The following is a 13,205-nucleotide window of genomic DNA, read 5'->3' as shown; positions in this document are numbered from 1 at the left end:
ATTTTGTGCCACCATACTTGCTCGTATAACTACTAGACTATTCCTTTAAACAAAATTATGCTTCAAGATTTTTTTATAAAATACATTTAAATAGGCTTTATGCCCAGCTGCACTACTTCCTGAACTTCAGCCAGCTTCTTGTTTCCTGTCTGCCATTATTGGACAAACTGATTGATCCAGGTGTGTCTGATTATTGTTGTTGTGACTACTGAGGTCAGGCACACCTGGATTAATCAGTTTGTCCAACAATGGCAGACAAGAAACAAGGAGCTGGCCGAAGTTCAGGAAGCAGTGCAGCTGGGCACAAAGCCTATTCCATGTTATAGACACCTTTGCAATTTTTTTCAAATTCCCAGTTTATTCCATAGACTGTAAAAAAAAGATGGACCACGCCCGTTCACTCTCTTCCATTGGTGAAAAGTGAAGAAGTGGAGTTTGTATACTCTTCCCTTCTACGATTTCTAACAAGAAGTAGGCTAAAGCTAGTAGTATAGTTCTGTTTTTACGCATACGCGAGGGTCGGCGTACAGTGCAGGTACACCGCCAGACTTTGTATGTGCAGCTCACATATGCACGTAAAGGATAATGCATTACGCAGCCAGAAGATGCATTGCGTTTTGTTGCAATACGCATGCGTCGAATGTCTGTGTACATAGAAGTAGTTTTTTAAAACGTAGAACGTAAAAACTATGCTTGACAAGGCTTTGCGCATACATTCTTGTACACGTAAAAAACAAACTATACTCTGGACTTCAGTATCTATAGGAAAACTATCAGTATCGATATGTCAATGTAAGTAATCGAATATTGGTATCGGCACATACATTTTGTATCGGTGCATCCCTAATATAAAAATGTAATCTCCACATAAATATTTATATATATCATGATAAAATTTTGTTTAAAAAAATTATGAATAGCAGCGATTTTGTACAAAAGAGCCACAAATAACCTTTTGGAGACTAAATATAGAAGCTAAATATAAATGCATAGTTAATCCAGATGTGTTGTCCTGAAATGATTCATTCATTTTGATTGCTTCAGCGTCCACATATGACAGTACAAAGGCTTGTTGGAAAGCTTTCTGCTGTTTAATCAATACTTTTAGTCATATTTATGTAAGCGTCTGAATGACCTGAATCAAACTTTCCTCTGTGCTCTTTTATTTTCCAGATCCCGGACAGAAGTGCCTTCTATGACGATGTTTCTACTTGAAGCTGCTCACATCCCACACTGTAAACAACACTAGCTTAGCCTCCGTCTCGTCCGACCCTATGTAGTGTCAACACGGCGAAAAGATCTCATTTCCTCCGTCTTGCCAAAGCACAAGGAAACGTCACGCTTCATTCATTTACAGACCGTCATTAGATATTATTCCAAGGAGAGTCATTGCCTTCAAATAGCATTATCCACATCTCGCAGAAAAAAAGGACATCAGTGCTGCGAATGTCCCGGAGCATGTTCTTATTGTTGCGTCCATGTTGTGCACCTGGGACTAAGTGACTGATGAGCGACTCGGCAGAGATTGACAGCTTTCCTGGTAGCGGCCATCTCCAATGCTATTGCTACAGGGGCTTTCAATGTGACATCTCTTTTTAAAGGCCCCAGCAAGAAATAAAAACAACATACTGTACAGGTAGATTCTGACTGCTCGAAACTATCCCTGACACCTTTCACCAAAGCGGCCGAAGGTTCAGTTTTGCCATGGCGTTAAACATCGCTTCAATAAGAGACACAAAATGGCTGACGCTGGAGGTGTGCCGGCAGTTTCAGAGAGGCACGTGCTCGCGTAGCGACGAGGAATGCAAATTCGCGCATCCGCCCAAGAGCTGCCAGGTGGAGAATGGAAGGGTGATCGCCTGCTTTGACTCACTGAAGGTAAGTCACACCTAACGTCATGTTTTCGGGGTGTATGTAAATCTGGCACGATGAACGCTTTACAATGTCTTAATTGTTGTTGGGCGTAACCATTGTCAAACTTGTTTTATAAAACAATAGCAAAAGCAAGGTAATAAAAAGGTTTTGCGAACAATTTCTAGAAATTGTACTGATGCAAACCAAATTTAAAATAGATTTTACATGTAAGTGCACTTTTGTTCATATAAACATCAAATAAATAACATTAATCATTGCACATTTGTTAATCTAGTTCAGATAAGACACAAGTGAGTATATCATATTTTCTCATAAACACAAGACAAATCAGCATGTCATCTGTCTGTGTATGTTGTGAGAAATCAGGTGATCTGTATGACCCAGGAGTAAACTACACGACACCTGCGCTCACCAATCACATAAGAAACAAACAGAGCTTTAAACCCATCAGATCGCATCATTTAATGGAAAATGAATAGAAAAGATGGATCTGTCTAAAGAAATATTAAGCAAACATGTAACAGTTCAACTAGAGTTCCTTAAATGTGAATATTTTTTGGATGTAAATTCAGTCATTACAAACATGAGAGCAGAAATGAATGAATGTGTTTGTCTCACTTTATTGCTTAAAATGGTTGATGCTGGCAAGAGTTTTCAAACTGTGACATTGGTATGAGTAAACGGTTCTTAAATAATGACGCGGTAATACTAACCGTAGGACATTTTTATTGCGGTTAACCATTAAACCGGTAATTGTTACATCTCTAAAAGACACTATTGTTCAATAAATTAACCCTTTATTTAATAACAGTAGACTCTAAAAAAAACAAACAAACGGTGCTATATTGCACCAAAACTGTTGCTTTGGATCGTAATCATAGAAGAACCGTTTTTGGTGCCATATAGCACCGGTGGGGCGCCTGTGTGGAACCATATAGAGGCCGTATAGCACCACTATAGCACCACATATGGTTCTACAGGGCACTATATGGTTCTGCACAGGTGCTTCACTGGTGCTTCACTGGTGCTTCACCGGGGCCACATGGCACCAAAAACGGTTCTTCTATGATTACGATCCAAAGCAACAGTTTTGGTGCTATATAGCACCGTTTGTTTTTTTAGAGTGTATTCATTAAAGACATGTTTTCCACCAAATAGTATAGGTCAGTAGTAGTCTGAAAGGAACTGTATGTAAGAAATTTATATCAATTAATCATATATGTCCCTAGACATTAAAATAATTTTCATTTCAAATACTTATATCACTGACAACAGTGGTCTGGTCAGGATATTGTCATTTAAAAAGTGAAGTTGCAGCCCTCAACTGATGTTTATGTTGTCATTTTGTGTATTGGCCACCAGTTGTGTGATTGCAGTACCAGTTTTGGCCACAAAACTGTTCCTACATACTGTTCCTTTAACTTTTTGGTTGCCAAGGTAAAGCACAACATGTACGACTTTTTTAAAAGTACGAAGATGGTTACGCCATTTTAAAATCAAAAACAAATAAAGTGAATTGAACTCAAAAATGCACAACATGATCCAAATTTTTGAGATTCTCGTAAATGAAAGAAGAGTTGAAAAAGTTGGATTCAAGGATTCATAGCTTGTCATAATAACTCGTGTCTAGTCACTCTATTTCTTCCGTGTAATGTTTAATTTCACATCGATCATTGTGGAAGAAGACGTTTATGACTGCTGTCGCGATACAATACAATACGTTGCATGTTGCGATACAGTGCAATACTTTTTCTTTTTTTAATCAAAAATGTAAAAAAAAGAGCTGATTTTTTTTTTATGCCGAAGTGCTTCCACACGTCGGCTTCGAAAGCTGCAGGCGTTTTTAAATTTTCTGCCGTTTTCTCACTCCCGCTAACTTCTGAGACATTAGACAAATGGTCGTATATGACAGACTACTGGACTGCGACAACTACAGCAGCGGCGGAGGAGGTCGTCTGACACACAGAGGGATTTGATCGATTTTTTTATCGATATTTTAATATTACGTGCCTAGTTAAGCAGTTACATTTTTAATAACTCACAAATGCAACCAAAATATATAACAACAATGTTTAATTAAACTCTTTAAAAAGGCACAATCTCTGCCCCAATTGGGACATTTACTGTCTGTTTGTTCAATCCATTTTCCAAATTCAAAATATTTCCAAACCCACGATTTGCGTCCGATAGCGGTCACAACTTTCTCTGCTACAACCGCTTTGTTGCTGCATTGCATTCACTTGCTGACACTAGCAGATGAAAATAAATGAAAATGTGCACTTTGGTGTAAATGTGTAAATGGACGTTACGTCAAGGAATGGGGACGCGGACAGTGTCAAAATAAAGGTACCTCATACCGATATTTTATGTGTGGCACATGGATCCACATCGATGTATTGTTATCCCCTTAATAATTATGCATGTAGGACTTTCGAGCTTTCAAGACTCTGTAATTGACTAAGTGAATTGGTGCATCAACAGATTTTTGAAGATACGTTTTGTGTTGCAAGCAAATAGGTTGTGTTAGTGCAGCGCTCTTAAATTAGAGTGCATGCGTCAGCTCAGCCACCCTGCATACTGCACACTTCAAATACAGCTGACCTATAGACAGATCACGCGTCTGTCCAGCTTTATATCTTACCATCTAACGTTACCATGCCATTTATTTTTGCAATCAAATTCTGTTCTGTTTTTGGACGGGTGAGAAACCTTGACCACGTTCAAAATGAATAACACTGAGATTAATGCAGTAAATCATAGTTAAAGCTTGGGTGTACTGTGTTATACACTTGTGACTAGACATCAGATGAATATTACATGAATACTAAATCTCTTAGTTTAATCTAACGAGGCCTTTTTAATAAACATTGCTGTCGTTTATTATATTGCTGTTGCTAATGTTTTATAAAAGCAATAAGCTGAATTGCAATTATTTTACCGGAGTTATGTATTAACCCAAGTAAAATGTGACTACTTCCATGTTGTTTTAATCCAACGATGCCGTAACGCAAACACAAAGGTGTTTCTGTTCGATTCATCTGGGTCACCTGATGTATCCCGACACAGATGGTGGTAGAGACGTGAGCGATACTGCAGCATGCATGCGTCCTGCAAATGCAGCTTTGGTGACATTGACAAATGCGCCGTAAAACTGGAGCAGCTCGCTTCTCGCATGGGAATAAAAGACTTGAGATGGTTTTTACCTGCAGTCAGAGTCTACAAAAAGCTCTTGAACCGCTCGGACGGGTCTTTATCTGTGTGTTTATCTCACACGTTAGGCAAGGTCACTATGTAGGTCACTCTTTTAGGAGGCCGAGTGATATTAATACAGTAAAGCTGCGAGACGTTGTCACTGTAGAAGTTGTCATAAAGCTAAATATATAAAAATAAAGCTAAAACTATTGTAAGTGCACTGAATTGGATGACTGCCGATGTTTGTTAGTTTACCGCAGGGCAAGTGTGATGTTTGACAGTTTTGGAGGATTTGCCATAGCAGTCTAACTTGTTTTATCTGTATTTGAATAGACGAAGACTTCTTAAATCATATTAACTCATGGCATGACTCAGGCTTTCATTGTTGTTTATTTATTTTGGTAATGTGCTACAAAACTATTTTTGGCATGATGATGTTTCTGTTAAACGGTAAGGAGGTGTGCTTCAGTCAAAGGTTGACAGATTTACTGCAATTATACAGCAGTATGGTTTTGTCAGAGCTATAAACTCCCTGATGGTTAACAGTTGCCTCCGGTTTGTAGTGATTGTCTCTTATGGTCAGCCAGAAGAACATTGACCCGTCCATCTTTGTCAGGTCTTCATCTGCTAACATGTTTACCCTGCTGCCAAAGTACCGAATGAGATCAATCCTACAGCTTAAACCTAAATTATCACCTTTATGTTTTGCAGCTTTAAAAACAGAAGCCTTTGAGAGTATCTATAAATATAATATTACCAATAAACTAAATAAAAATAACATTTGTGCCATTTGCAAGCTGTCAATTTTGGCGTCTCTTATAAACGTTCCCAAACCCACCACCATACTGTTTATACGGTCCTTTCAAACACAAGTAGGATAGCAGATTAAACTAAACACATAATAAATCTTCAGGATGTCGTGTCGTGTTGTTATACAGGTCTTATCTCAAACACAGCACCCATTGAGTTGTTGTTTTTGTCCCATGGGATACTACAGTCATGAGATTTTCTTGCTTGTGAGGGAACCTGAGCTGCCCGAGGTTTTGCATGGACCCGTGAGTCGCCCTGACTGCGATGACCTTGCGAAGATGCACAAAAGCCCGTGTTGTTTTTTCAATCAGCCATGCGCTCTGCATTAAAAGATAATGAATATGGTCAGCGGCCTCATTTGTAATGTTCACTGTTTCATTGTGCCATAGTGCTGCTCTCAGCGTTTGCACGCCGTCCGCGAGCTTCTGCTGTTTGTCCTTTTAAATGCAGGTGTGTGCTGCATTGTGCTGCACTTCCTGTCCAGACCTGCAGAAAGAGATGCAGCGAGTAAAGCACAGACAGTTTCTGACTGCTCGACTGCAGTGAGAGTTGTTAAACGCTGTGACATCTACTAAAGTAGGGCTGTCACAATTATGAAATTTGGCTGACGGTTAATTGTCTAATTAATTGTGATGATCATGAGGATTTATTGCCTGTTTTAGGGCTTTGACCTTTAATTCTCATAGATTTTTTTGTTTGTTCATGAAAACATTTTTAACCATTGTTTTAATTATTTAAATTAAATCTTTTGCAAAGTTTGCAATTCATACTGCTTATCAAAGTTTTGCAGCATTACTTTAAATGCTGTTTTCCACTGTATTAAATGGCTTTGCAATATATTGCTTTACACTGTCAGTCAAGGAGCGGCATTATATACTGTCTCGTTTATGCAGGCACTGCAGCTCCCCCTTGTGTTTTTATAGAGATATGCAATCATTGCGGTGATCTGAAATCATTGCGATGACGTCAAACAATCGCAATGAGATGATTATTTAATAAATGTGACAGCTCTAATCTAAAGAAGTACCATTTGTTTATTTTAAACAAACTAAAAGCGCACTTTTTTACTTAACTTTAAAGTGTTCACATGCAAATAAATCTTTCTTAAATTGTTAGTGCTGAATAATATGGTTGTGATTAGGGTAAGTATAAGAAACGTGTGTTTTTTTTATTTTGCATAATTAGTTAAATGTGTAATGTGTTAATGTAATAGAGCCATAATAGTTAAAATCCTTGTTGTTTGTGTGAAATAAACATCGCTGTGCTTATTAAATAAATGATAAAATATTTTTATAATGTAGGGCTGTAAAATGATTAATCGCGACTAATCGTTTGCAGAATAAAAGTTTGCAGAATAAACATTTCTGTTTACATCATGTGTGTGTACTACGTATAATAATTATATATAAATAAATAAATAAACGCAGATGCAACTATATATTTAAGAAATATTTATGTGTATGTTTATATTTATATATTTATGTATAATTTATATTATATATAATTATAAATACTTGATATATAGACCGTTTCATCGGGCGCACGTGCAGTGATGCGATAAGTGTCTGGTCCAAACTTTATTTCCGGTTTCTGTTTGTTTAATGATCTGACTAGTTGCTGAAACTGAACTCTTGAAAATAATTTTTTTTGCGTTCCTGTCTATGTATTGTTTATTTTGCTTGTTTTATAAATAAACTATTTTAAAAAGACTTTGTTGTTAGTTATTCTTCGCAGAGTTTACCGGAAGTTACGTGATGACCACGAAAGCCGCGTGTTTATGTTGTTACTGCTGAAACCGTCTATAAGTAGATTTTTCTTAAAATTATACATGCATGTGTGTGTGTATATACATATATATATAATTATGATACACAGTACACACACAGATATATTATGTAAACAAAAACTTTTATTCTGTAAGCGACTAGTCGCGATTAATCGTTTTGCAGCCCTACAATAATAGCAAGATTAAACTTTAATAGTTAACTACTTTCCGTTAGTAACTCGCAGTGTAGCGAATGATATTTCAGATGGAAAACCTTGGTTTCTGTTTAGCGTTTCTAAATATTTTGTCGCTTGGCACGCTAAGGTTCAACCATCTCAATTCTGTGCTCATAACCTAGTTAGTCGTAAGCTGGTTAAACAGCAGCTATTGACAGAGGGCAGGAAGCACACGCAGAGGTTTGGGGGAGGGAAAGTAGAAACGTTTCTGTCTTCCCAGATAATGTACAAATAACAGAGTCATGTGGTGTGGCTGACACTGAATAGCCCTCTGTGTTTCTGTCACCCTGTCTCGGCTCTTAAGTGATGCCTGCGCTTGACAAGCCACTATGACTTTCACCCATCGCAGCCGTCAGCTAGACTGCACATGCAGAAATCAACAGCATACGTTTGTCAGCTTACACATAGAGGCTTTGTCTAGTCAGCTGCCTAGCTGGTTTTGTCAGTTTTGTCCCTGAATAATAAACAGCATTGGTTGTGTCTCTTGCATGATCATTGCTATATCTGCATCTAGGCTCATTCACTCATACAAGAGATTTGTAAATTATGCTATTTTTTGGACAAACATGAATTCATTTTTCCAATTGCATGAGCTTAGTTAGTGTTTGAAGCACAGCAGTCTGAATCCGGAAGGGAAAATCACATTTATTTTTATCGTTAACTTGGAAACCTCTGAAGACCGACCTGCTGTGAGCTATGTGGTTATTAATCAATGGCATTTTCTTTTGATGAAGGCATCAGTATTGTCAATCAAATTTACCATCTGACAATGAAGTCGAGTCTCCCTACATTAATTTATTTGATTTGACCTTAAATATATTGTTTCTATACTAATAATTACCAACTTCATAATTAATGTTGTATTTCCTTATTGTTTTTAAATTGTTTACATCATTTGCTGTGCTTCATGGGATTTGTTAATTTTCTTATTGAAGACGTCCAATTGTGCGTGCACACTGCCAGAAACTTTGTCTCTAGCTGTGTCCAAAATTCGAAGGCTGCGAACTCCGAAGGCTGCAAGATAATGGGGCGTACACACCAAACACAAATTTAACGATTTGCGCAAGTAGATTACATAGAAACTCAATGCAAAGACATGAATAGACACAAATTTTCCCCAGGGGCAATGCGAAGTACCAAATTGGATGGCGCACTTGATGCGAAAACATGCGCTATTCACCTCAAATGCGTTTTCGCGCAAGTTGACATTTTTTAATTTAAGCAAAAATTTGCCTGAAACAAAGTTACATTTTGTGAGTAGTCTGGAGCGAGGAACGCGATGCTTCGCGACAGGCACGGTGGGCGCGTAATGCAAGTGGCGCAAATTATTGATCCTTTGAAGGCTAGATCAATTTATTTCAGTCCTCTTCGTAGGCTTCAGAGGCTGTGACCTTCAAAGACCCATCCTGGCCTTTAAAGGATGCGTCCTTCAAAGATTCTAGCATTCGAATTGGGACACAGCTATCGTGTGTCACTCTTCTTTTTTAATGAGGCCGTTAAGAGGCATTCCTACTTCTGGTTGTCTTAGTAAAAAAAAAAAAAATGAGTAACCGTCCTCTCATAAATGACGAAAGACGGATGACGTGAAATACACTGCTTTACTCTCATTGGTTGTCGCTTCTGAAAGTGTCTTGTCATTTGCATAAAGTTAAACTGTTCTGAACCTTGTTGTGTAGCTGGACACACCCACTTCCTGTTACCAATGGTCGCTGTCGTTCGTGTAGGCAGAAATCACCAAACTTCCATTTTTTTAAAATCCTTGTTGAAAATTAAATTGGTATAATACTTTTGAAACCTAAATATTGCCAAGACACAGAAAACGCTTTTATTCTTGCCTCAAGGCCGATGAAACTGTCGCTTGTAAGCTGCTAGCAAAAAATCCTTTCATTTAGAAAAGTGATGTTTCCCGCACCTGTCCACAAATTCACTTCTGTTTGAAGGATATTTTTAAAAATATAATGTAATATAGAAATGTGCAGGTCTTTCTGTACTTTTGTCTTACATTTATCTATATGTACAGTTTGAATATATGTGCTACTGTGACAGTACTGAAATAAAATTCTAGTGCCAACCTAAAATAAAACCTATTCATAGACAATATTTACTGTACACTCAATAATATGATGTTTATTTGTTTTCTATTGTTTAATGATGCAATTTTAATCACAGAGCTGCAAAGGATGCTGTAATTTCCAGTTATGAAATAGTGTCTGCAGAGACATTTTAACAAAATGTATCACAATGAACTCAAATGGTTGTATGTTTTTAAGGCATCGGGCATGTTGGACATTTTTCGTGTGTAATCCCACAGCAGGCCACACCCTCGCCAGAGTAAACATGTGGGGGAATGTGTGCCGATCCCCCAGCTCATTCACAAAACAATGAAACGCTGACTTGGGCTTAATGTCAGACCGCTGGTGTGGAGTGACTTTATGTTGTACAGCTGTCTCTCTCTCTCTCTCTCTCTCTCTGTCTCTCTCTCTCTGTCTCTCTCTCTCATATTCCCAACCAGGGCCTCACTTTACCCCCCTACTGCAACGCATCCAACTTGATTTTGTCCATGTGACTTCATTTTTAGGGGCAGGGTCTTGTCTGTTGTAGTGCTGTGCAGTAGCCGTATGTTGCAGCTGCAGTCGATAAGCTGTGCTTACTGGCAGGTCAATGCTGCTGTGCACCTGTGTGCATTATTTTCACTCGACTTTATCAAACGTACATACCGATTTCTGAGAAGTCAGGAATCTGTTATGGAAAAATATGATATTAGAAACAGACCTCTTGGCCACTGCGAGCACATTCTTTCAAGTGGGTGCAGCTACTGTTTTTAATAACACGCATCTGATATCACTTAAACAAATTTAACTTGGTATAGTTGATAAATATTGAGAAATGGAAGGATTTTCCAACCCACTTTTAGGTTAAAGGGATAAGCCCAGCGGTTGGGTAAAATTAACAATGGGTTAAAACAACCTAGCATACGTTAAAGCAACAGGTTGGGTCCATCCCCTTTTGACCCAACGTTGGTTTGAAAGCCTATAATTTTTTATTGTACATAAACGTAGAAATAATACTAGCATGACATTGTCAAAATAATTTTCAGTAGCAGTTGATATTATGCCACAGATACTATCAACTGATTTAATTGTGTGATTGCACTGTGAATACATTGTGAGAAATTATTAGATTATTTTTATTTTAGGGAATTTTGCATGGTGTGTTGTAGGGCTGCATCTAAATCGATCAAATACAAAGCTTTTAGTATTGTACAAACTAGGGCTGGTACTGTATTTTCCGGACTATAAGTCGCACTCTTTTCATAGTTTGGCTGGTCCTGCGACTTATAGTCAGGTGCGACTTATATGTCAAAATTAATTCATACTGACTAACATGAACCAAAGGAAAACATTACTGTCTACAGCCATGAGAGGGCGCTATATGTTGCTCCTGTAGCCTACCCCTGAAAAAAACTGTTAACTGAAACATTATCTTAAAGACAACGGAGAAAGACTTAAGAAACAAAATGTCCCCCAAGAGAATAATAATATAATAATTTTCTAAATAAATGCGACTTATAGTCCAGTGCGACTTATATATGTTTTTTTCTTCTTCATGATGCATTTTTTGACTGATGCGACTTATACTCTGGAGCGACTTATAGTCTGGAAAATACGGTAAATATAATTTTTTACGATGCATTGCATGCAATGCTACTTTGAACGATTACGTGCCTCTGTAGCAGAGTTTAAATTTGGGTCTTTGACAAGAAAAACGAGAAAGAGCCGCAACAGTAAAAGTGTGAGCTGGACAGATTTACTAGTTCAGCAGTGTAAGGATGCAACAAGATATTGGATTGAAACGAGTCAGTGACAATAATCATAATCGAATCCAAGACCAGTGACGATTCACACCCCTAGTGCGGAAAGAAAAGATTTGTACCAGAAAAATAAAATCACTTCAATTTAGATTTGTTTTGGAGGATTTTCAACACATCCGAAATTCGTAATACTATGACTGTGTAGACATTGAAAAGTGAGAGATTTGTAAATCTGCTTCTGACACTTGGATTTCCTTCTGTTTGCTATTTACGTTAAACCCTCAATTCATGATGAACTTGCAAAATATTCCTGAATGTTTATATTTCAGTGACCATCAAATCCATAAGCATTTATTCCAAAACATTACAGCAATTTCCCAGCAGTGCTCCACCGATACTAAAATAGTGCCAAACCGCACCATTTTGTTCCCAAACCTCAATAGAGAAAACCCTTCCCCATTCAATTAAATCACTGATCGTTTTGCATCAGCGTTGATTTCCCAATGTATTCCCATTTTATTTAAGAACCATAATGAAGCAGAGCAGGAAAACAGGCCATTAGGTTGATTTGAATGTTCCAGTGATGGATCCGCTCCTGTTCCCTGGTTCCCCTGGCAATGACTTCAACCACCAGAGACTAAGAGGGATAGACAGGGAGACCACAGCTGGTGTTGGAAGGCTAAAATGCATTAATGAGCTGCGAGACTTTGAAATCAGAACCCTTGTCTAATTAGGCTGTAACCTTTAAGTTACCGTTGGACTCCCAATTGGAGGGCCGCTTCGTAAATATCGTTTAGCCCGCACGAGTGCCAGTATTTCAGTTCAGCTTCCAATGGTCCGATGCATCTGCATTAGTCATTGATGTTTAGACTGAGAGGAGAGCAAACAGCATCTAGTTCAGTAGTGAGAAGCCAATAATGGAGCTCAAGACGGCAAACAACATTGTTAGTCCTGGTCGAACGTTGTGTTAAAAATGCAAAGGTCATCGGTTCGATCCCTGAAAACACACATAGCCTACTGGTAAAATGTTCACTTTTAATGCAATGATAGTCACTTTGGATAAAAGCGTCTCTTAAAGTCTAAATGTAAGACAGTGAAACATGCAAAAATATATCTTGCATATTATATATTTTAATGCAGGGTTTCCCAAATTAGGGTCCGTGAACCCCTGGTGGTTCGAAAAGGAATTGCAGTTCGTGAGTTGATAAAATAAATAATCAATGAAAGTTAGGCGCTGTTTCTTTATATAGCACAAGCTGCATGCTCATAGTCACGCAGTTTTTTTCATACAACGCGAGCTGCACGTTTATCAGGCGCTTCTTCTCACTGTGCGACCAAGCAAAAGCACAAGAGAACCCTGGTTAATAAAGGTTTTTATTTCGGCTAAATGTATTCCTCAGCACATCCCTGTAGACTCAATATGTTTTGTTTATTATTATTTTGACATTTATAGATGTTTTACTACTTAAAATCTACAAAAACTTTTTATTCAAGGCTTAAAATATCAAAGTTCAAA

At 37.9% G+C, this 13,205-nt stretch overlaps 1 protein-coding gene across 15 annotated transcripts in view; it reads left to right on the top strand.

Annotated features, from left to right (window-relative positions):
* mbnl2 (muscleblind-like splicing regulator 2) overlaps positions 1-13,205 on the top strand; it is a 66,844-nt gene that overhangs the window by 13,843 nt on the left and 39,796 nt on the right. For all 15 annotated transcript variants that reach the window (XM_055206188.2, XM_055206199.2, XM_055206194.2 and 12 more), the window contains exon 2: positions 1,174-1,878. In XM_055206188.2, the coding sequence (XP_055062163.1) occupies positions 1,705-1,878 (174 nt within the window). In that variant the 5' untranslated portion in view covers positions 1,174-1,704. The remainder of the gene's footprint in view (positions 1-1,173; positions 1,879-13,205) is intronic.

This window comes from Misgurnus anguillicaudatus, chromosome 3 (genome assembly GCF_027580225.2).
Source record: "Misgurnus anguillicaudatus chromosome 3, ASM2758022v2, whole genome shotgun sequence".
In the NCBI taxonomy this organism is placed as follows: Eukaryota; Metazoa; Chordata; class Actinopteri; order Cypriniformes; family Cobitidae; genus Misgurnus; species Misgurnus anguillicaudatus.
Note: the sequence above shows the minus strand (reverse complement) of the source record. Positions and strands in the feature narration are given on the sequence as shown.